This window comes from Melospiza georgiana, chromosome 6, assembly GCF_028018845.1.
Source record: "Melospiza georgiana isolate bMelGeo1 chromosome 6, bMelGeo1.pri, whole genome shotgun sequence".
NCBI lineage: Eukaryota > Metazoa > Chordata > Aves > Passeriformes > Passerellidae > Melospiza > Melospiza georgiana.
The window spans coordinates 13,523,326-13,547,820 of NC_080435.1; the positions used below are offsets into that span (position 1 = coordinate 13,523,326).

The window sequence follows — 24,495 nt, forward strand, 5'->3', positions numbered from 1 at the left end:
ACTTAAAGGTAATAGTAAAGGAAGAGCAATTCACAGCAGAATATCAAGGAACTCTAACCTGGCTTTTGTCAGTTCCAGTTCCTAATAACTTCTTCAAATCCTTAGTGGATGGATAAGGGGTGTATTGGAAGTAAGGCAGTCATTCCATCGTGCTTGGAAATCCACTGGTTTGGGGGAAAATGGGCAAACCAACTCAAAAATTACCTGTCACTGTTGATGCTGATGGAGCTGCAGCCCTGTACTGTGCCCAGGGCTGGGTGATGCCTGTGCTGCTCCCTGTGACAGCAGCGCTGGGTTTTGTGAGCCAGCACACCCAGGGATGGGACCTTGGCTGCTGGGTACTGTGGCAGGAGGACACCGGGGTTCTGCAGCCTGTTAATGGGATCCTCAAAGGAAAACCCTTCAGAAAGAGCTTTGTGGGATTGTCAGTAATACTGACAGGTGCCAGCAGAGGGCATTTGGAAACTTGGCTTTTCTCTCATTTATCTTCCGACAGAGTAGGGCCCCTGAGCAATTCCTGTGTGAGGCTGATGGTGCCTTCTCTGATGGTACAGACCTATGGTGACGGCAAAACTTCGGGGTTTACTGTTTGTTTTGGTTTGGGTTTAGTTAACATACGGAATATCAGCAATAAAATATGTATTTCAGAAAAATGTCTAAGTCAGAAGAAAGTATTGAACCAAAAAGCCAGGAAACTCCCACTTTTGTCAGAAGGGAGTATTTGGGTGTGAGGTGGATAAAAGGCCAAGAGAAAGGAAGTGAAGAAACAGCATATTATCTGTTTCTCCCCCCCCCCCATATTTGTTATTTGTAAATTAACAATCTAAACTAGAACCTCATTGCTTGATCTGAATTATCACATTTAGATAGTAATTACAGCTCTTCTGCCCTAAATCACCATCATAAGGTGATGACTTTAGACCAATATTCTGTCTTGAGTACCAAGAAAATTGCATGTGCAGATATAATAAAGACCAAATAGTGACTCTTTGTGTTCATGACCAAAAATCCAGTTGCATTTCTATTGATTAGGGCTTTTGTTACTTGCAGTGGGTGGGGTATGTGACATGGTGCAGTGCACAAAACTCTCTTGCAGCAACAGATTTGGAAAGAGCTGTTGTTGAAGCCCAGATCAATGAGTAAAAGTACAAAGACATTTAAGCATAAGATCATTTAATAAAAATGCTTTTCTGTTCTCATGCTTTGATCAAGTAATTCCCTTCCATCAGCTTTGATTCAGGCTCTGTCAGCCTCTTTCCTTGAAGAGACTTTTATGGGACTTTTTAAAAAGACTTTCTTACGTGGGGTGTGCTGGTGAAACCAACTGAAGTGCATTTCTCACCCTAGCAATATGATAAAAGGCTCTAGGACTGTGAGGCTATGAAGGCTTTGGAAAAAAATTAATAAAAACTGGGAAGAAGTGTATTTTCAGCTGTATAAAGATACATTAAGTGGACTTGTGTGTGGTTCCTTTATTTGCTACTGTGCAGGCTGAAATATTATTGACATGAAATTTAATATAAGGGATGGCTTTACTCCATATACTAAGCAACTACATTTGGAGATAATTTCCTCTAAATATAATTTGTTTAAAGGTATGATTTATGCTGCAAATAGGATTTATGAAGCATGTCTTGAAAAAGTGATTTGAACAAGATCTTTCTGTGAGCCAAAAAGATGCTTTTTTTATAATATAAGTGTCAGTAGCAAAGAGGGAGTAAAAGGAGCAGCTGGAGGGCACATTTATTGATATTTACTTCATATATACTTTACTTGCTGTAACATCCACTGCCAAAATCCACCTGACATGTCCTTGTGTTTTGTTGCACCCCTGTGGCAGAGCTATCCTTTGGCCTTTGAAAAATGCTAGCTTGTTAGTGACTATTGGTTTGTACTGCAGTACTTGCCTACACTGCATTGTCCTTCCACTTGCACCTTTTATAAAATAATTCTTTGACTTCATCTGAAATAGCATGCCGAGCCCCTAAACTTGATTTTTAACATTTGGGTGGTTGGCTTCAAAGGTGTTTGTCTGCACCTTTTCAACATACGTATCTATTAGCTATAAAGAGTGAACCCTTCCCTTGCGGACAGTTGTCATTGTGGCTGAACAACAACTTGTTCCCTTCTTGCAAACACTTGAATATGTGAGAGAGGGGCTGTCAAGAGAGCAAAGGCAGAGCAGGGCTTGGGGTAGACTCTCTGCAGTTTGCTCATACCTTGGACAAGTGGCTCCAGTGCTGTGGTTTTGCACCAGCATGATAGGAATGCAGTAGCTGCCACTCTGGAAAAGCTGTATATTTTGGAAATGTGAAGCTGTTCTGTACTGCTTGCCCAAATCCAACAAAATTCTTGGCTTTGACTGTGTGGCTAGCAGCTTCTTTTGGTATGTGATTTTTTTAAGCACAGCTAAAGTACTCTATGTGATGACAGCATGTCTCACTCCTTTTCACTATCACCACCTGTCCATACTGTGTTTTCTCATTTCTGTGGTGTTTTCTCTCACTTTTCTACTGAGTGCTATCTGTTAGTGAACTACTTCAGGACAATGCCAAGATAATAACAATGTGGGAGACCTCCATTTTCAGACCTGTCTCACAGGAATCAAATCAACACATGGGTTGTAATACTTGTTCAGGTTGAAGTGAGTTTTCATCCAGATGGGGTAATGATGGAGCCCAGAGTAAGAAACACTGGAGTGACTAACTGTATGTAATTGCTCTTCTAGTAAAAGCAGAAAACACTTCAGTGAAGACTAGTAGTTGTTACAGTGGTAATTAACAGTAAAGTTAGAAAAGCTTTTTCTTGGTACCCATTAACACCATTAGAAAGCATCTTAGCATACATTATGTGTTAACGAGTTCGTGTTCGTGTCCCTGTGCTCGTAACCATATGTCAGGTGTGTGCTGGGTGCCTCCTCTGTGCCATTATCCTCATGCTGTTCTTGCTACTGTCATACAGCATCTGCAGTAGTGGTGCACTGCTACCTAGAAACCTCAGGAAGCTGGTGAGAGATAGTACAAACAACAAAGGGCTGGAGAGCAGAACTGGAGCACAGGGATTGAATGGTGTACCCAGCACTGGAGGATTGTGTAAGAAATGGAATGGCTGAAATAGCTTCACTGTGAAAGCCTCTGTAATTTTTAAGGACAAAGTATTAGTCCTTTTTGTTATTTCATGTGCAAGGTGGACTGACCCCAAACTTTCCCTTGCTTATTTTCTCAAAAGGTCAGATCTAATCCTCTGGTTCAGCACATTGGGAGGCACATTAAGGTTTTTGAACACCAGAGGATCAGTATGGAAGGGCAGCTGTCAGTAAAGTAGCTGTGGATGTCTGATATTTAGCTCTTTCACATCTATAGGGAGATGACTTTGTTATTCTCTAAATGAAAAAGTTTCTCTAAGGTTTGCCTATGTGCCCTTCACTCTCTTAGGCAGATCTCCTGCTGACTTCAGTGTGTGCTAGACTGGCCCACACAGGGAGAAGGAAAAGAACATTCACATTTTGGAATAAGCACTAGCTGAGCTGATAAATCCCAGTAGCTTTCTCATTTCCATGGCTGTGTTGGTCCTTACCCTAGGAAGCTATTCTTCTCCTCTTACCTCTTTCAGGGAAATTTCCATGCAGTATTGCACAGTGCCACTATCCTGGGCAGTCTTCATTCAGATCATGTACCTTCTAAAACACTGAAAAACATAAAACAGAGCTTTGATTAAACAGCCTGATATGGAATAAACTGTGATATTCAGCAGCAATGGGAAGCTATAACAAAACATATACTTGGCAGCAGTGCTGTGCTACCCTTTTGCCTGGAAGGAAAATTAGATCTAAAAGACAGATTCTCAGATGGAGCTGGCTCTGGTATGAGGATTGTCAGGTAGCAGATAACAGTGGGAAATGACTTCTGGCTCTTCCTGGCTGCTTGCCTTGAGAGGGAGAGGGGATGGCTGTGCTCCCAGATGGAGGAGCGAGGGGGAATCCAACACTGTGACATGTGAGGGTCCCCCATAGATGCTGAGGCCGGGCTGGCAGCTGCTTCTGCAGCGAGGGTGGTGACAGCTTGGGGGAGAGCATCTCACCTGTGCCCCAGCAATATCAGCTCTGTGAGCTGAGCCTTGGCACACAGAGCTCAACTGAAATGGGTAAACAGAGCCCATGCTCAAACAAAGGGAGAATTCTAAGCAAATCCTAGGCCATGGCTCAGAAATGCTGCTGCAGGTATTTCTTACTGCATTAACAGGAATGAAAAAGGCAGCATGTCCACGGGAGAGAAATACTTAAGCAGTGGTGCTTACCTGAGTGGAAGCCTCTGCAATTTTAAGACGGTTGGCTGGGTTCTCAATTGGTGTAAACATCCAGTGCTTTTGATTTACTTGTAGTTAAGTTGTTTTGCAGTGTCTGAAAATCTTGCTTACACATCTGAATCATGATTGAAGAGCTTGGGCCACTGAGGGATTCGTATTGAAATTCCAAGTTTAATTAGCATATGGTGTTAAAAGCAGATGTAGTTTAAGTGAACAGTGCTTCAATGCTCTTATCTAGAGAGATGTTTGATCTTAATTCTAAAGAAGAAAAATGAGCTGGCAAGTCGCTGCTCAACTCTGACAAAGTCCAACCCCAAAATAAGTTTTAAAATAAATATAAAAACCTTTAAATTAACCCTTCCTCAGTGAAGTTCTTAAGAATCTAGCTTTTTATGAAAGTGTATACACTATGACACATGCTTGTTCAAATGTATTCATTATAAGTGTACATCCAGAACCAACCTGAAACCTTTGAAAGGTCCAGGGAGTAAGCCAGTCAGGGAAAAGAAACTGCCAACCAGTGTATTGTGGAAGAATAGCAAATTGTGAAGCAAATATTTGAAACAATGTTTTTTTGTGACTAAAATATGTTTCTACCCTACTTGTGACAGGTATATTTTCACATGTATAGAAGGAAAACAGGCACCTAGCTTCCATTGAAACCCATCTTCCCTATTTATTTAATACATTCCTCAATTATTTTTTCATTAAAACTGAGTCATCTCATAGATAATCTGTAAATGGTAGCATAAGACTTTTAGTCACCACAGCATGTGTAGTAATTGGCTGCACTGAAAATCTGCCTTGTAAATACAAGCTTGTAGTTGATTTGTTGTGTAATGAATTGTTTTTTGCCTGCAATGCCAAAAGCTGTTGCCATGAACACTACAAAGTGATGATTTGCTTGCTGTCAAGTCACTCTGGGTATTTACTATTCTGAAATCCTTGTCTCCCTATCCCTCTCCTTTGCACACAAAGTGAGAAATCTGAGAAATGGGAGCACTGTTTTCTTACCCCAAAGAGGGGAGAGCCATGTGAGTGAAACTGATTTCCACAGGCAGCCATCAGAGGAATACAAATGGGGTGCAGCAGCTCAAGCCCTTGGCAAAACTCTTCAGTGATGGAGGAACAGCAGCCTTCGGGGTTGTTTGGAGTGGAAACATGGGGGGGTTTAGAGGCAGTCCACTTTTGGATCTAGCTGGTGTCAAAAGTGCTGGGCCTGCTGACTTCTGTGGAGGGACTGACCCGCCTGTGACCTCTGATGTGGTTTGCCAGAGAATGTCTCTTCCCGCTCCAGTGAGAGCAGGCGGTGGTTCTGGTCTCTTTCTGCTTCATGGGGGTCATCTGGAGTCTGGAGCAGACCCAAATCCTCCTGTGGTCCTGCCCTCTTGGAAGGGGATGATGTCCTGATGATGGATGTGAGGTACAGATGCAATTAAATAGGTCCTTTCCCCCCAGAGTCTTTTCTTTCCTTTTCAGTCACAGTTGTGAAGCCTGTATGGTTTTCTTGTTGGTCCTGCGGTTTCATGACAGCTCAGAATGTTATGACAATAGCGATGCCTGTTCCAGAGTTTCCCCCTTGTAAGATCCTTATTTAAAATCCTGTCCATCATGCAATCTATTTAGCTAATTGTCAGAGCTTGTCATGCCATGTAATTAAGTTTTGGACAGCATTCAGATGCCTCTTCAGGAGTGTGTAAGGGTGTGTATGGAACTGCATCTTTTCTTCCTTGTTACCACAAAAAATGAGTCACACTTCTAGCTAGCTCAGACAGAGCTGCAGACATCATCACAATAGGCTGGGTGGAGGATTTAAGATTAGGAGCTTCTGTAACCTGATCCCACAGAAAAGCCCTAGCCAGCCTTGCTATTGGTGCAGGGATTTGTTCACAACTGGCTGGGGATGACCAAGGGGATTCTCTTAATCTCATCAACCTGCTGTTAGGAGCTTGCTTATTATAGCCTAATAACTCTGTCCTAGAAGCACAGGCAGCCCTCAAATTAAGATCTCTGTGTTGGCTAGGAAGGATAAGGCTTCAGCATCATGGATTTGAGAGAGCCTTGCTGTTTGCTACTTCTGATGCACACACACAGTTCAGGTAATCAAACTCCTTCTCAAATGTTCATGCACTGCACAGACCAGCCTGTCTCTGCCTCTGACTGACTGAGGTGGGAATAAACCCCAGAGCTTCATTGATTTGCAAAAAAAAAAAAAAAAAAGAAGAAAAAAGTGTGTGCATACACAGGTATATATTTTTTTTCTGGGAAAAATGCCAACACGCTGCTTCAAATTTTGAGGCATTGCCATCCTGGGTACACTCTATAGAATTTTGGGGTTGTTTTGTTTTTAAAGCCATGTTATAGAAATTAATGTCACCATGAAAAGTGTTTTTGTTTTTTGTTTGGATTGTAATAACAAAAAATAATCTTTGAGGTCCTTTGAATGCTCAAACATTATTGCAGCATCTGCGCTGTCCTGATTCATCCTAAGATTTTCAATAGCAGCCTAGTAGAAGTAGAATAAAGCATGGCCCTCACTGGAACCTCTCTTCTGTCAGAACTCAGCATGGTCAAAAAAATAAACTTAAATCATGGAAAGCTGTTGAAGCTAATTCCTTTGTGCTGCTGTCAGACTGGGAGGAAACAGTCCTATAACATACACAAAAAAATCTTCATCTGCTTTTATGGTACTTCAAGAAGCATAGACAAGCAGTGATTCAGGACTGAAATGTGTCTGTTAGAGGGATACAAGCTCCATCGACAAAGTCCTTGTGTGGATGATTAAAATGAGATTAAAGCATGCCAGAAGCAGGTTCCCTGGCCAGCCATTTCTGTTTGTTGTGTACATCTCTTATTAAATGGTGGGTTTGTGCCTATAATTGTGTGCCTTTCTCTGCAGCCCCTTTCAGGACTGAGGAGACCAGGGTGAGATGGCTGCTGGGTTACATACTCTGCCCATCATTTCTGGGAACCAGAGCTGCTGGTCTTGGAATTTCATTCTCTTTGTCTGTAGGAAGTGATCTCCTTTCTCTTGATTGCTCTCCAGCAACCTCTGATTGATCACATCTCAGATATACCCAGGGATTTTTGCAGTTGTCTCTTCTGCTTTTGATTTAAGAGAGCACTTGTAAGTGCAGTTCATCTTCCTAGGTGCTAAGTAAAAAGGGGAGACAGAAGCAGGCTGTGCCCTGAAAAGTGAAAAATTTGAATAGGGAAGGCAGAGGAAGAAAAATGCTTTTCTTGTTGCTAAAAGCTTGGGGCCATGGAGAGATTTACAGCTATGCTCTGCAGTTAGATGTGGAGTCTGGCAGAGGGCTGGCTGAATTTCTTCAGTAGCTCCCATTGATCTGAGGCTCCAGGTCTATCTACCAGCCAGAGCCTGTTGTTGTTCCCAACAGGCAGTGCTCTACCCCTTCCTCACTGCTTGGTGCCTTTCAGTGGCTCCAGCCCCACATAGATCACTTTCCAGCCACATTCCCCTGCCATTTGTGCTTCTCTGGGATTTCTTAGGAGCTTGGGATATCATGGCCTCACATACTATTTTAGGTGTCATTTGGTAAGAACTGAAACAGATCATAAGTTTTGATGCAAAATAGCATCAGAGCATTGATAGGTGGGGCCAGATGATCTTGACATAATCCCTTTGACAGGGTGGGTAAATCCCACCTGGTGCTTGGCAGGAGCTGAGGAAAGCCTGCAGCTTGGCATTTCCCTGCTGGGGAGAGCAGCCATAAGGGAACATTGCCAGGCTGTGCTCAAACCAGTGATCTTATTATTGAGAACCACTGGGAGTCCAGGAAGAAAAGAGGATGCTTTTGAAGTCAGGTCTGTCTGTTTATGAGCTTCACTAAGCAGCAGAGACCAGACTGTCCCGAGGGCCAGAGAAAGGGGAACCTCTTGTGTAGTTCCTCTGATCTCTAGGTTTTGTTATGTGGATTTTGTGATCTGTAGTTTAGGATTAAAAAGACCAAAGACCATTTAAGTATGGATTTCATTCTACTGATTGTGTCATCGTCCACAGATGTGGAGCCAGCCAGAGTGTATCAGACCCTTCATCAACTAATTAACTTCAGTTGTCAAGCTGCAATCAGTGAACTGCTCTCATACTAAAATAATAATGATAAATTCCTCTCATCTGAAGCTGTCAGCTTCCAGCTGCAACTGGCTTGAGTTTGCGGGGTCTGTAACTTACTCCATGAAGAAAAATCAGATTTGCACCTCTGTCTTGCCAAAGCTTGGCTTGGTTCCCTTTCTAGCAGAGTTTGCTGTTGGAGCAGCACCTGAGGCCAGGCCAGGATTATGCTGGGCTCATAGCATGACTGAAGCTGCCATCAGACTGCCACATGCAGCACTGAGAGTCATTTTAAAGGGACATTTTCTAGCTTCAATTGCTTATTGAGAAACTGATTTGATTTCTTTTTGGGTTGCATTTAAAAAAATCTGTAAGGGTTATGTTTCTCTTGAAATTCTTCCTGTTGTTGTTTTTTTTAGGCGAGAGAGGTGATACATATTTCACTGTAGGGCAGGGTCTGAGAGCTGTCTGAAGGAAAAGGTGTCCAGGATGCCTTTGGGACTGCTTGTCTGCCCCACAGAGCTGGCAGGCCAGCAGGGAGCCCTTGCAGGCTCTGCTGGGGATGTCAGCCCTTCTTTCCTCCCAGTTTATGGAGCTTTAGTGCCCTGTCACAACTGTCCTGTCATACTTGTCACACCTATCCTGTCTTAAACAGACCAAGAAAGAAATCCCATTCCACAGTGGTAGAAGGAGTCTTGGATTCAATCCTCCTGCCTCTATCTTGCATAAAAAATTGAATTCCACCTCCTCTGAGTATGACCACTCATAGAAATGAATTTTTTTTTAATTGACTGACCACATAGGAGTTCCAAAATGGAAGGAAACAAAAATTACTTGTTTGGTTTATCCAAAATGACTTGGACCAAGGAATTTGTGTAGCCTTCTAAGAAACAATAACTAGCTTCTATTGCAATGAATTTCTTTGCACAGTTTAAACATCACAAATAGAAATTAAAAGTATAGTTTACCCTACAGCATAGGTTTGGGTGACAGTTATAAAAGGCTATAAAGCATCTTAATTAAAGTTTTATAGGCTCATAATCATGTGTTATTTGAGATAAATATCATTAGCAATACCAGAGCTATGCAGAAGCTTAACATGCTTTAGATATCTAGAAATACGTGTAAAATAAATATTTTTCTAAGGAGGTCTTCTTTCCCCATCAAATAAGAGATCCTGTTTAAAGGCAGGAATGCAGAATACAGAAATCAGGAGGCCTGTTTTTTTCTTAGTGCATTCCCTGTCATTTCTAAAAAATATCATGGAACAGATATCCTTTTTCTGTGAAAAAGCTCCTTTTTAGATGGCTTCTTGGTGATTTGATGCAGAATAATTTTTTAGTGTACAAATCTGCCTTCATAAACATCCTCATAAATATAACACAGCAAACAAACTGCTTGGAGGTCAGACTGCAGAAGAGGTTGACCTTGCATTTTTTGCAGTTTAGAGTATGCTAGAGCTTAGATTTATTTAGCATGATTAAATTTTGCAAAGGTCCTGTGACGAGTGTTTCTTACAGAGTAGGAATGTCTGAAAGCCTACTACAGACTAATAGAAAACACTGAGCACAAATGCTCAGGTGCAATTTAGGCACAAATTTGGTGTTGATTAAGTGCAGAATCTCAGACAGTATGCAAAATAGGTGATGACTTCAAAGACTAAACAGATACTTTGGTAGTACCTTTGCAATGAGCATCTTAATTCAGGCACCAATTATATTTCATTCTGTATCATTAAAACTCTAAGTTATATCCTTATTTCTGTCCAAACAAAGCCTCCATGATGAAAGTTTAATAGCATTAAGCACCTTAATAACTAGGGATGAGTTTCTCTTTTTTTTTTTTTTTTTTAAGACATCTTGAGTTTGCTGGACTAGAGCTTCTGCATTATGTTATGGTAACTGAATTTAGGTGTGTTTTGCAGAAAGGATATGACACACGTTCTGCTGTAAAATACAGGTGCCTCTTCATTTTGTGTAAATATACCCTTAGGAACATGAGTTTACCTACAGATTTTGACAGTGACATATAAAAAGAGTTGAATTGTGGTGATGTGAAGAAGTAAATACAAATATATGCTTTCTAGTGCAGGGGATACTTTTTAGTCCAAAAGAAACTTTTTATTTCAAATATTAGCACTAATGTACTCACTAATATGCCTATTAGGACGGTAAATCCTAGGCTATTGTTTTAAATTGTTTATTTCTGTGTTTGTTCAAATATGTATTTAAATGTGTGCCTGCTGCTAGCAGTCCTCAAGTCATTTTGACTGTTCACTGTTATGAATACTCAGAATAGCAAATCAAAAAGCCAAAGTTTGTGCTCCTGCCCAGAATTATTTATTTATTTATTTTAATATCAGAAGCTCCTTTATTTTTGCTTGAATGGTTACAGAGATGGCAAGGATAAGAGATCTGCTGCTGTTTACTTTTACTATGTGGGATGATACAATTCTGGTGATTCCATACAGTATTAAGAAAAGAAACGATAGCTGTTAATCTTATATGTAAGGAGATATATGGCCACTTGCATTTTCTTTGTACAAGTTCATTACATTTTAATCTCAAGATATAATTATCACATAGTAGTTTTCTGTATTATTCCCTTTCAAATTCTCTTTTAATTTGTTGGAGGCTCTTTTGTATTTCAGTTTTTAAATTTTAAGCTCTCTCCAGCACACCTTTGGATTTTGGAAGGGGAGCCTAAGGGAGCTGTGAGCAAGCTGGGGACCTTTGGCTATGAAGAGATGGATGCAGGTGCAGCAGCAGAGATCACTTCTCTGGCTGGCCCTGGGGTCTTGGTGTTCTCGCTCACATCTGCTGACTGAGTTGTTGGTAGAAGAACTCCTCACCCCATTTCAAACCCTGTTCTGTTGGCTGAAGGCACCTCCCAGCCAGCAGATCTGTGGCTCAGCAGCCTCAAAGGTGTGTGCTCGGGGGGAAATTCCTTCTACTACAGCAGCACATGCAGAGTCCAGCTTGTTCTGAAGCCTTTGAAACACTGCATTTCTCCTCATGTCCAGTCACACCCATGAAAGCATTTAATGTATGCTTACTATTTTAGTCCATGAATATCTCAAAGCGGTGAAAACGGTGGTTGAGTACTCAGTTGAAACGGGCTCTCCGTGACCTGATTCTTCAATGTGCTCAGCGCTCGCTCGGGTGCCTGCGAGGTCAGTGAGCGCTTCTGGGCCTTCACTGCTTTGGGAGTGGAGCTGAAATATGGTGATGTGAACTTTGCTTCCTGCTCATGTGCGTGCAAAACCTTAGTCCTGTTTTTAAGAATGCAAGACAAGAAGAGAGTCCATTTTGAGTCTCCAGGGAAAAAATCCATAAAGATGTTAAAAGGCAGACACTAGTTAGTGAACATTATTGAATCCTTGAGTTTTTCTAAGTCATTATATTGTTTTCTCTGCTTCTGCTTTCACAATAACTTTATCCTTTCATTGGAACTGTGCAGTTGAAAGATTTTCATGCCTGATTATACTTGACAGAAAGATCCTGAGTACCACATGTGTGTTTGAAATGGTGTTTCTTTGAACGTCAGCTGATCTCTCAGGTTAGAGCAAGTAACCTGATTTTAAGAAAACTAGCACATAAATTGAATCTGTGCTGCTAGGACCTGCTGACACCACAAAGATAGGTCTTGACCAAAGTTTTATTTGGGCTACAACTCTTCTTGTATGGCATGTCAGATGGGTTCTTTATTTCTGCTCTTTCATTCTTTATTGCTGAGGACATTAGTAGGGAAGCAGGCTTTCTGCTTCTTCAAGACTTTGCAGACTGGCACTGCTTGTCTTTTATCTGCAGCAATAATCCTCTCTGTGTAGGTATCAAACGTGCAGAATTTCCTGGGGAAACAAGGAATCTCCTTTAAAAATTTTGGTATTGGACAAAAGAAATCATTAGAAAAGAACAGGATGACAAAAGCCCAGAAAGCACAAATGGCGAGAGAGCTCTGTGGTGCACAGGGTTTTGGGGGCTGATACCAGATAATTTTTAAGAGATTTTATATGTTTAGTCTGGCTTGGCACCAGCTATTCTGCATGTATGTACACTCTCAGCACTTTTGAACACACAGATGCTCCAGTATGGGTGCAGGAAATGCCCTCAGCCTGAGTTGTTCATGTAGGAATAGCAGTGAGTCTGAATCCACAGGCAGAGGTGATGGCAGCAGTTATGCAGATGAGAGCACGTAAAAAGGAATGAGGTTTCTGCAAAGTTACTTGTGCACAGGCTTAAATAAAGAGCATTGCAAATCACACCTAAGAATATTTTCTCTGTGTCTATGATTATGTTATTTCCATAGCAACTAATTATGCCATAAACCAAAGATCATGACTTCAGGTGACATGTGAGCAGAAGGAGATGAGCTATTAAGTATTGAAGATTTTTTTTTAATGCAAATTTCCTTATTTATAAAGAAAAAAAAGAGAAAATGAAAGAAACCAAACAAACAGCAAACCAACCAACCCTGAAGTCTGCCATAAAAGTGAAATTGCTTGTTCCTAGAATGTGTATTCAAAGTTTTGTTGGAGACATCAGTAAGTATTTCAAGTAGTTGTAGGTACAACTGTGAATATCAACAGATTTTTGTATTATCTGAGGAAATCTCTGGAATATCTGACTGTATTCTCCTGCCCATGCAATCCAGGGCTCAACCCTTTCCAGCAGCTAACCTTTTACAGATACAGAAATTGCTAATGGATGAGCAGGGACCCTGGAAATAAAAGGGAAGGTCTGGGTTCTTAGGTGTGTGATAAGTTTGAGATTGCAGTGAAGCATACTGTCTTCTGCTTCACTTATTAAAAACATTCCTATTTCTTTTGAAAACAAAAGATTCTAGAGATTTCCTCAGCTTACAGCCCCATGGTCCTACTCCTTGAGCTGAAGGACTTGCAGCCCAGAGTAGAACTGATATTGCTTGATTTGCCTGTTCCTTAGGGGACTGCTTTAACAGGTCTGGTGTTTGGTTTGGGAGCTGGCTTTATGGCTCCCCTCCTGACCCACTTGCACCTTGCTTAAAGTCTTTGGCAACATGTGCAGACTCATTACACCATGTGAAGTTTTAGGAGAGAGCAGGATTGAGGGAGGATACCTGTTGATTGCTGCTTGAATTGACCTGGAATGTTTCCAGAGATGGGGCATCTACAACTTCTTTGGGCAGCTTCCTCCAGTATTTCATCATCTCACCGTAAAACAATTTTCCTTATGTATGTAGTCCGAATCTATTCTCTTTTAGTTTAAAAACATTACCCCTTACCCCATGGCTCCAGGTCCTATTAAAAAGCCTGTCCCCATCTTTCTTTAAGCCCCATTTAGGTACTGAAAGGCTGCACTGAGGTCTCCCTGGAGCCTCTTCTTCTCCAGGCTGAACAACTTGAACTCTTTCAGTCTTTCCCGTTAGGGAGGGTGTTCCAGCCCTCTGATTGCTTTTGTGGCCCTCCTGCAGACCCATTCCCAACAGGTCCATGTCTTCCTTGAACTGAGGACTCCAGAGCTGGATCTACTATTCCACATGGGCTCTCGTCGGAGCAGAGGGGCAGAATCACCCCCCTCAACCTGCTGGCCATGCTGGCCAGTACCCCCAAGTCCCTCTGGGCAGGGCTGCTCTCAATCCCTCCATCCCCCAGCCTGGGCTGATACTGGAGGTTGCCCCACACCAGGGTGCAGCACCTGCACTTGGCCTGGTTGAACCTCATCAGGTTTCCATGGGCCCACTTTCAGAGCTTGTCCAGATCCCTGTGCAGGGCATCCCATCCCTCAGGTGTGGTGACTGCACCACTCAGCTTACTGGCATCTGCAAACCTGGTGAGGGTGTGCTGGATCCCACTCTGTCACTTAGAGACACTAAACAGTCCTGGGCACGGTTGAGCAGAGACTGAAAACCTGTGGCAGCATGAGGCTGACAGGTTAAAATCATATCCTCACTCTCTTTGCTTTGCTTTTAGTCATTTATAGTCATGCAAAATGAATATACAAAAGCAAACAAACCAGAGATTCCATCACAAGGCTTTTTTCCCTCCTAGCTGAAACAGCCAGCTTGGCCCTGAACTTTGGTTCACCCTCCAGTCAGAAGAGATGTTTCTCTTAGAGTTTTGGAAGCGGTACAATTTTTATAAAACCTGCATCACTGAATCAAATTAACCAAACAGTAGCTGCAAAGAGTGCACTGGGTGAGCAAACAAGGGATTTCTCTCCAGGCATGTTGCTGAAGGAAAAGACAAGCAGGGCCAGACAGGTTTGATTAACACTTTTCTGTGGTGATCTCTGTATGAAAATGAAATTAAAAACTTGAGCATTTGGAGTGTATTCACCAATTGATCACCCTTAGCTGATTTCAGTGCTGTGGTGTGAAGCAAAGCTAATAACTCACAAGATGCCACTCTTGTAGTAATGTTTGATCTTAGTCATGTTGTTCACTGAAGCTGCTGGGACTGATGTCACCTGTCACATGCATGCCTTTGCACACTCCTCTGTTGCAGAATGGGAGCAGTTGTCACATCCATACCCTGTTTTATTTAGTGTATTTCACTAATACCTTCTAGCAGGGTTCTTAAATTTTTTATTTTGTGGGTCACTTAACAAAGTCTACTGAGGTTAATTCAAAGTGAGTTGTTTCATTAGGAGGATGGAGCAGGTATGCAGAATTTTGAAGACAGTGACAAGAGGCATTAATAGGGGAAAACCAGTGCAACCACTAAAGGATTTATGAGACTAAATTAATGAAGAAGTGAATTAGTGCTGCATTTTGTGTGAGCTGAAGGCACTGATGTCTTGTGGTCATGAGTGTTAAATCATGGTGGAAGAAGAGAAAGCAGTATTCAAAATAATAAGGGAGATGATGTGGGGTCTGTGGTGGCTGCAGCTCAGGGTGAGGTGCAGAGTGTGGGCTGGGTGTCTTCAGGTGAAAGCTGGGGCTGCTCAGAGAAAGGGTGTGAGGATTAACACAGTTAAGAGATCTGCCTCTGATGCCCAAGCCTTTTACAGTTTATTGCCTGGAGTTCACCTGGTGTCATTAGAGTGAGACTGCTGCCTCTTCTCTTTCAGGGCCAGGGTTTTGGCAGGAGTCAGTGAAGGGTTACCAGCACTCCACTCAAAGTGGCAGGGACAGAGTTGTTATAACCTAAATGGTAGCGTGCCACCAGAATCAATACAAATTGAACCTCTGCTGGCGAGACTGCACAGTGCTTGCTTTCTTGTGTAGAGGAATCAATATGAATTGGCCACAGGATGGGAATATAGAGATGCAGCTGGGGAGAGAAAAAATAGATGTTAAGCAGAGGTGAACAGAGGTCACTAGGTCCACACTGTGGTTTTAGGCTCAGTCATTAACAAAAAGTTTTGTGAAAGCTCTAATTTGCCTGTCCTTTGGGTCACCCTTTAGACACAATGCCCCAGTGATGCAGTGCTTCCAAAGTTTATTCTTCTTGGTTCACACATCACTTTATTGTTAAAGAGCTAAAATGTTAGCATGGGTCCCAGCATGCCCTTTCCATTCACTTCACACCAGAGATGGGCAAGAGTAGAGTTCACCAGCCCTTCTCCTTTTGTTGATTTCCCCAGTCCCCATGCAGGACATCACTCCCTCATGTGAGCATGTCATCCAGTCTGCAGTTAGCCTGTTGGTGCAACACTGCTTTCTTAAGGGTTTCCCATTTAGGCTAGAGATTCTAACTGGGTTTCCTGGTGTGGAAGATTTAATAAAAGAATGATTGTAATGCCTATTTACTAAATGACTCTGTTTCTAATTAGCAGTTGTTATTGTCATGAGAAAGAACAGCAACTGTTTGAGAACTACATTTTACACTTAAGTGCCTTAAAAAAGTTGTCATTTCCATGAGGTGTGCTACAAGATGATGGTAAAAAGAGGCTGGAGAATAAGTACCCTTTATTGTAAGGGTTATGCAGGACCTCAGCCTTCCTCAAACATTTTCTGCATCTGTCTGAAATACATACACTGTGTGTTGATGTTTATTACTTTTTATTTAAAACAAACATTTAGAAATTCTTCCTTCTACCTTAGATCCTGGCTTTATGAATTATTCCACTGTATTAAGGACTTAATTCTCTTAAGAATTGATGATTTCTCGCCTTCAGGAAAGGGGAAAGCAAGTGATTTCTAACCCTTTTCTTATCCAGATAGTAATGAGCTGCCTTTGGGCTTCAGTTGTCTAGTTTACGGTAAATATGCCAAATTCTCCTCTGTTAAATGCAGTACCATGGCCACCCTTGTTAAATCACAGTTATCTGACTTGTCACTGCTTCAGCATAATTTGTGTGCTGAGCTGTACCCAGTTTTTCTTTCACCATTTAATATGGTGCTCTGTGCACAGGCATTTTTACACACTGACAGAAAACACAGAAAATATTTGAATCACTTTTGGGTTTCTGTTACTAAACTGTCTAGTTGTAATACAGGTGAGGAGAAAGGGTGGAGGCAGAAGTGTTTGGTAGCACAGGAAAAAATTAACAGTATATTGGGAACTCTGAGAACAGATCTGCTTCCATTGGACCATCTTTATTTGCTATGGAAGGAAGATTCCTTTAAGGGGTGCAGGAAAGGGAGGGGAGTAGAAAACTAATTTTGGAGGTAGCGAAATCAAAAACTGGAAAGTTGTAACTCATCAAAGTTACTGAGCCAGATGGTGCAGGAGTTATTACCCTTGTTTTGTGCTTAGGTTCTTTCTTTCTAAAGCTTGCACCAGGTATGGTCAGTGTATTTATAGTTTGTGGAGGAAATGAAGAGAAATAATTAGACTCTAAGTTTGCAGTTTGTAAATTAACAGAATTAGAGGGTGGTTTGCAGGGGCAAACTGCTTAGGCTATGTGCAAAACCAGCTCATTTTACTTTTACTAATTTGTTCTTTAATTAATTGGTGCCCATGTCTCTTGATTTATGCTGAGACTGGCAAGATGCTTCAGGAAGGAAATCTGTTTTCATCTTGATTAATTCTCTGCTGGGCAGGCGTTTTAAAAAATGTTAGCCAGCCATCTTCTGATGTAGTTTCAGTAGGTTGCAGTCAAAATCAAAGGGCAGACAGAGAGGAGGCAGACAGATAAGGAGGTGACACATGCAGAGACAAGTGAATTACTTGCACAGGGAGTTTGGGGCAAAGATGGTAAATGAGTCTTGCATCCTGACTATTAATACTGTAATTGCCACAGTTTCAGTAAGATATTTCCTTCCCGAAAAAGTTGTGTGTGGCACATTTTCAACTCTTTTATGCCTGTGGGAGCTGTCAGATTTTAGGGAAGTGCTCCCCGGCGTACGGAGCTTGATGCCGATCAGTGCGTTCCGACAGGGGACAAATGACCTGGCCATACGCGGTGCTGAGTGATGATTCCGTGGCACGGAGCGAATTAGGAGCATCCCGGTGATGGATCTGCAGCGGAACAAACGAGCCTTCCGGCAAGGGGAGCACGGTGTGTCCTGACCCCGCTCCCCGCGGAGCATCCCCAGCGCTTTTGCGTACGAATCCTCCACTGCACGCACTTACTCCGTTCCTTTCGGCAGCGCCGCCTGTGCAGCGGGCAGCCCCGCAAAGCCGCCTGGCCCAGGTCGGGGCTCCGCGCCGCGCTCAGGGTTTGGGGGCGGGGGAGCGGCGGCCCGGGCGGGGCTGTGAGGGCGGGCCGTGGGCCGGGGCCGGGCCGGGCCGGGCCGGGGGGCGGGCAGCGCCATTGGCGCGGCGCTCGGAGGAGGGGCGGCCGCGCCGGGAATGGAGCGCCGGGGCCGGCGTTCCACAGGCGGCCGCCGCGGGAGCGGGATGCGGGGATGCGCCCAGTGAGCCCGGCGGCGCGGGGCGCAGCGATGCGGGAAAGCGCCTCGGCAGCGGCTCGCCTGTCGGATAATCCCTGCCCCTGCCTGCCGGCCGCGGGTCTCGGCAGCGGCGCTCTGTGTGCGTGTGGCATGCGGAGCCGGGGTTTTGTACGGCATTTGCGAGCGGAGCGAGGTCACGGTTCCTTTTTTTAAAATTCTTTGCTCTGGGTACAGTAGATCTCTGTCTGATTTTTCCTTCCCTGGTAGCGGGGTGGCCCGGGAGGGACGATCGTGACAGTGACGGGAATGTTTACTTGTGCAGAAGTCTTTCTCATGTGGAAGCACGCTGCTCCCTAACTTCTGGCTAAGCAGACTTCAGTTCACCAACTTTGCTGCCGCACAGCACGCGTAACTCCTTGGCAGGATGGCAGAGGAAAGAACAGCTGGTGCAAAGCAATAGGGGATTCTTAGCGAGGAGAAGGAAGGAAGGAAGATCACCAACCTTTCACCCACGGCTGTCAGAGCAGCAGGAACGGGACAGCTGAGGCCACCATGCGCAGGTCCAGCACCGATGAGTCCACCTATCACAGGAGCCCTTCCCTGGACAGCAAGGATTACAGTTTCCCAAATGGCGCCTTCCGTCGATACAGCAGCATGTATGGTGGCCAGTTTGGGGCTGCCAGCAACTCTTTTTTTGGATTTCATACCAACCCTGGCCCGAAGGCCACCAAGGCTAAGTACACGACCCCCAAGGGAAACAAGTACGTTGTCTTTTACCTGGATCTCTCATTTATTTTTCTCCTAGAACTGAAGAGGTGCAGCATGGCTCACAACTGCCTGCAGTGTATCAAGTACCTAATGTTTGTTTTCAACCTTCTCTTCTGGGTGAGTACACGTTTGGAACCGTGAAACGATTTTTGTGTCTGTTTACTGAGATGGAAGGTGAACTTGTTGCTACTTTTAAACTTAGGAGTTGAACAAAGTGGTGCTTAGGCTACTGCTTTTGTGGCCTCATTAATTTGTGTAGGTAGTCTACAGAGGGTTTTCTTCATCCTCTCATTTCCTGGCCTCCAGCTGCATTTCAAAACTATGGTAGAAGACAAAAGAGTTGTGTTTATAGAGGTCAGTTGCATGAATGCCTTCATCACTTTGTTCTCCTGAGAGCTGTATACTTGGTCGTGCCCTGATCTTTCATTGTTATGTGTTTGCTTCAAAAGTTATGCATAGTCCTAGAGAAATCACTGAGGCCATTCGTGGTTGTGAGGTTCAGCACGTGCTTACATCTGTTGCTTTATTGCAGATGGTATGATGCATACTTGGTACATCAGCACATTAAAGCCTGTATCAGGAATTTCTAGGTAATCATTCTCTGTTGCTGTCAGTGGTGGGTCCTGGCATTGCCATTCCCTGTTGAAGATGTGGGTGGAGAGAGACCAGAGCGCTCCTGTCTGCTTCTGGGGCTGCTACTCTGTGCCAGGAGCTTATGAAATCACTGTGAGGCGTGCGTGTGTCATCATCTTTTTAATAAATTAGGTAGCTGGGCACTTCACTCCCTTGTAATGGAGTGTAGGCTGCAGCTGAGACTAAAGAAGCGAGTGGGGGGGACCCACGTCACAAATGCTGTTAGTCCTGTGAAAAAGGGAGTAGCATGTTTGCTGGGGCAGGACAGGATTTCTAGTTCAGTTTCTTGTCCAGAATCATACGTGGGAAGGTCTGTTACACGATCCTCAGGAGGTGCCTTTAGAGGGCTTGTTCCTCCCAGGTGGCTTATGAACATGCTGAGGGAAATGAGGAGTATTGTGAGGTGGCATCCCTCCTGTCGTGGCCTTAAGGAGGGGCTGTGTGTTGGCAGCTGGATGTTACTGTGCCCTGTTACCGATTGTCTGTGCTCCCTGACTTGTTGGAGGTGCTTGGAGGGCTGTGAGATGGAGAGAGCTGTTCTCTAGTGTGCGCTGCTGTACAGCTGTTCAGAGCCAGGCATGCTGCAGTGCATCAGAAAACACAAAGTGCAGGCAACTCCTGCTGACCTGAGCCATACCAAGAGTCAGGATGTGACAAACTATTGCAAGTCCCCTGAATTGGCACAGCACTAACCAGAGCTGTGAAACACAAGGAAGCTGCTCTCTTTGCATCCTAGGTAAATTGGTAGAAAGAGTGTTGTTAAGGCTGCATTCTGTCTTTCAAGGCTAATTCTGGTTGCTTCTGCTTCCCTAAAAATCATCTAATATTTATTGCAGCTTACTCCAGAGCTTTCTGAAAAAGGCAAACACTATCTTTCTTGCCTTTAAGTTTTGTGCCTCTACTGACTGTCTCTGGTCGAGATTATAGATAGCACTGACAGTTAGTTGAAGTGTGAGCTAGAGAAAAGAAGTAGGGTGCTGGCATTAATAGCTCTTTTCAGGGCTGTGCACAGCACTGCCTCAAAGGGTACAGGCATTCTGATTTCTCTGGCAATATTAATCTTCCACTGAAACATATCCATGTGATGAGAAGAGGTACTGCTGCAAGTAATGTGTGTGTGTGTTTACAATGGCAAGGTTGCACATAATGATATATCTTTGGCATGCTTTTCAATAGGAACACCTTAATATTTTGGGAGAGAAAGAGAGGTTTCTGTCTCCCTCCTAAAACCATCAGAGCTACTGTAAGCTATGCTTGGAGGCAGAGAAAAGGCAGGGGTCCCACAAAGAGAATGCCTGTGTGGCTGCTGGGCTCTAGGTGAGCTGAAGCACACGAGCAGGGCAGAGGGTGGTGTCACACACTGACTGCAGCACGGGCTCTGGTTTGTTTCCCTTTCACATGCTACCTGCACAGCAGGAGTGATGGATGATCATCATGTCCAAATGAGGTTTGCACAGCATGGAGTTGTAATAGATGCAGCTCTTTGCCTTCTTACAGTGAAGAAAGTAACTGAAAAGAGATGATTTTTAAAGGTACTGGCTAGCTTCTCCTTAGTAAAAGGAGAAAAAAATTCCATTTCTAGTGATCAGAAATCTTAGAATGATTACAGGTTGACGATGCTGTTGTTTTGTTTTTCATGTTGATTTTAGTTATCTGTCATGTTTTACTTTGTGAAATTAAAGGAAAGCATCTCTGCAGGAAGATAGACTTCCTCTTTGCATACATGCTCAAGGAAGTTTTGCTGGCTCCCCCTTTCCTCTCTACCCTTCTCTAGGTAGTTGGTTAGTAACAGGCAATAGTTTAGGTAGGAAGAGGAATTTATTTTTCATGTATTTGAGAGCAGTCATTGCATTAAATGAATTAAGTGCCTATTATAGCCTGTTCCTGCTCTTGATTCTGTTTTGAGAAAATGCTTTGATTTCTGTCAGAAATCATATTTTCATTTTTTTTCTTCCTGTTCCTATTCATTAACTCCAGTACATTTTGTGCATCCCTACAGCCTATTTCCCAGTACTTTTAGCTGTCTTTTCCACAATGTGGAAGAAAACAGTCCTCAGCCCTGTGCAACTCCAGTGGGATTTGTGCTGCCTTTCTGAGGAAAAGATCCTTTCCTTACAATACTGGTGAATTTATAGGAAGGAAATTCTCTGAGACCTTGATTTTAAATGTTCTTGGCAGGCTTTGTTGGATTAGGTGTTGTGCTCATGCTGTAAAATTTTTTAAAGCTGTCATATAACTGAAAACAGAGCAAATTTCTCCTCCCCTTTCTGATGGTTAAAGGGAGCACAAAGCTCCTTCACAAGTGTCAGAGGCTGAAGTACCTTGTCAGTGTTGATGCTGAATCAGTCCATTGGTACAGCAGACTAGCAGCTATTATTGTAGAGAAAAGAATTGGATACTCCTAAAATAGCTCATTTCTCCATGAGGAGCCCTGTGCAAATTGCTCTTGGTGCATCTGCAGCTACTCTGGGGTATTAAGGTCCTGAAGCATGGGCAAAACAATATTAGAGAGCAGCACTGCTTCTCTAATGGGAATTTCCATCAGAGGCCATTCCCTGGAACAGTGCCAGATGCAGATGAGCCATCATTGTATCACTGCACTCAGTGGTTTGTAAGCTCCCAAAATAACTTTTGTCACCTGATACAGAATACTTGCCTGGCTTCATTCATTTTTATTGACTTAGATTTTCATTTGTTGAATTGCTGAACCCTTGAGACTGAAGATCACCTCAGATGATCGCAGAGCAGAATATTTTTATTTTATAATGAAATATTTTTATTTCTCTGTGACATACCCAGGGAAGAACATTTGTTTTCCACATTCTCCTCCAGACATGCATCATTTCTTCACAGTCAGTAAAACAAACTTTTCCTGTGCTTTTAATCCAAGGCTCTGGTGCCTTCTCTCTTTTTTCTTTTTCTTTTTTTTTTGTGAAAAAGATGAGATATATCCTAAAGGCTGAGAGAGTTCTGTAGAAAGAAAAGCATCATTCCCTTAATCCCCTTGACTTATGCAGCATCCCTACTTGTTTCAACTTCTAGCCCCCAAACCTTCAAGACTCAAAAAAGGAAATTTGCTAACTATAGTTCTGTTGCCAGTGGCTTGTGCTTTCCTTAGATCCTGTACTAGGGAAAACCACCTAGAAAGGTAGCAGTTTGCCCTTCAAATAACTGAATAGCTATAGCTGACTCTTCAGGTAATGCTTTAACCAATAGAGAAATTCAACAGCAAGATACTGTTGTTAGAAATCTAGTTATAAAGAGGAGATGGCAACAAAAAGAAAGGAGGCAGAGAAGTTTATTATTTATCAAACTTACCATTAGTTATTTCTGTGCATGTGTCTCCTTTCCATTATGTAAAAACATACTACATTTATGCATTATGTATTATGTATACATGTATTTATGTATTATGTAAAACATACTACATTTGTATGCACTACAAAGCAGTCAAAGCTCTCAAAAAGTTTTGTGAAATCTCTAATTTCATTGGGTAGCCTCCCAATGATGCAGGGGAATAGTGTCTGCTCTCTTGAAAACTTGGAAGTTGCCATCTGTGGCTGAAATGAGCGAGTGGAGCTCTGCTTTCCACCTTCCTGGATGAAGAGTTGAGGCAAGGCACTTTTCCATCTTTTGCCATTTGCTCCATATTAAAATTCCCAACTGATACAGCCCTGGAAATGCTTTATCTTGGCTTGTAAGACACAAAGTGCAAATCTGAAATGTATGGAAACACAGAGCCAAGGAAGTGGCAGGTAGCACTAGTGCATGCACCTGGATCTGTGTGGGGAAAACCCCAAGAACCTGTTTAATCTGATTCTAGGGTCCAGCTCTGGGTCTCTTCCTCTGTCTTTGTTGCTGCCGATAGTTTGTGGACCACAGTTTGAGAAGCTCTGCACCAATGAGTACTCCTGGCCTGGTGCACGGGTGATACTGCCAACATTACTCACATTTAATTAGAAGGAGAGGAAGTAATGAAAATGAGAAATCCCTCATTGCTGGCATCATTTTACTTCCTTGCACTCCAGCAGCACAGGTTGTCTTGTAAGAACTATGCAAATGTTTATAATATGTGGAAGACTGACTGCGCAGGACAGCTGGGGAAGGGAACAGCTTGGTCTGAAAATGCACCATGGGGCACTGGATTGTGTTCAAGTGATCCTGGCCAAATTTGGCCAGAGGGTAAAGCTAGAGGGGTGTCTCTTCATCTCGCTGTACCTTGTTGGGAGACCATCTGACATTGTTAGCTTAAGAGCTGTTGGCTGGAAGGTGGAGAATTCTGTAGGAGAAGCAGCTGATTTCATTGACGTGAATTCCTTTTCCTTCATCTGCATCCTCCATCAGTCAGCTGAATGAGATTGATGGTTAAAACAACCAGAAGCTCTACGGATTGTTAGTGGCTGAGGACAGCAATCATTTTGTGGTTATACTTGGCTGCAGTCTTAAGTTAGTGGAAAAAGAATTACCAATAGAGCAGTAAGCCATTTTGAAAGCAGGTCCCCCATTTCATCATCATTATGTGCAGATATTCTTCTCTGATGGGCAAAGGCTGCAGCTCATCCCATGGAGCTGAGCTCACCAGTTGCAGCTGCTGGGTGCCCTTCTGCCCACCTCAGTCACATCCCCACCAGCTGGCTGCTGCTCTGAGAAGAAAGTTTGATTAGAAGTAAGTCACACTGTGTTTTCAGATGTGTGAAAGGTGCCTGATTAATCAGCAAAGCAGGCTTTGCTCCTGTGCAATTAAAACATGGGAAGTTTACCCCAGAAATTCATTTTCTCTAGCTGCCTCTGAGTTTCTGATTCTCTTTTGTAACTTGCCCCTTCCAGAAACTGCTCAGTCTGATTGACATCTTTCTGAGGTTTCTCTGAGGATGTATTTTTGAGGAGCATTGCCTTTAAAGAAAGGAGAGTCATTTGATGTGGGAATTACAGACTTTTAAAAATGGCATTTCCATGAG

At 43.1% G+C, this 24,495-nt stretch overlaps 1 protein-coding gene across 2 annotated transcripts in view; it reads left to right on the forward strand.

Annotated features, from left to right (window-relative positions):
* Positions 1–24,495, forward strand: part of TSPAN4 (tetraspanin 4) — a 420,715-nt gene that overhangs the window by 210,409 nt on the left and 185,811 nt on the right. The window contains exon 4 of one of the 2 annotated variants that reach the window (XM_058026126.1): positions 18,942–19,021. In XM_058026126.1, the coding sequence (XP_057882109.1) occupies positions 18,959–19,021 (63 nt within the window). In that variant the 5' untranslated portion in view covers positions 18,942–18,958. Of the gene's footprint in view, positions 1–18,337; positions 19,022–24,495 lie in introns of those variants that run through there. The other variant, XM_058026124.1, reaches the window with a different exon arrangement.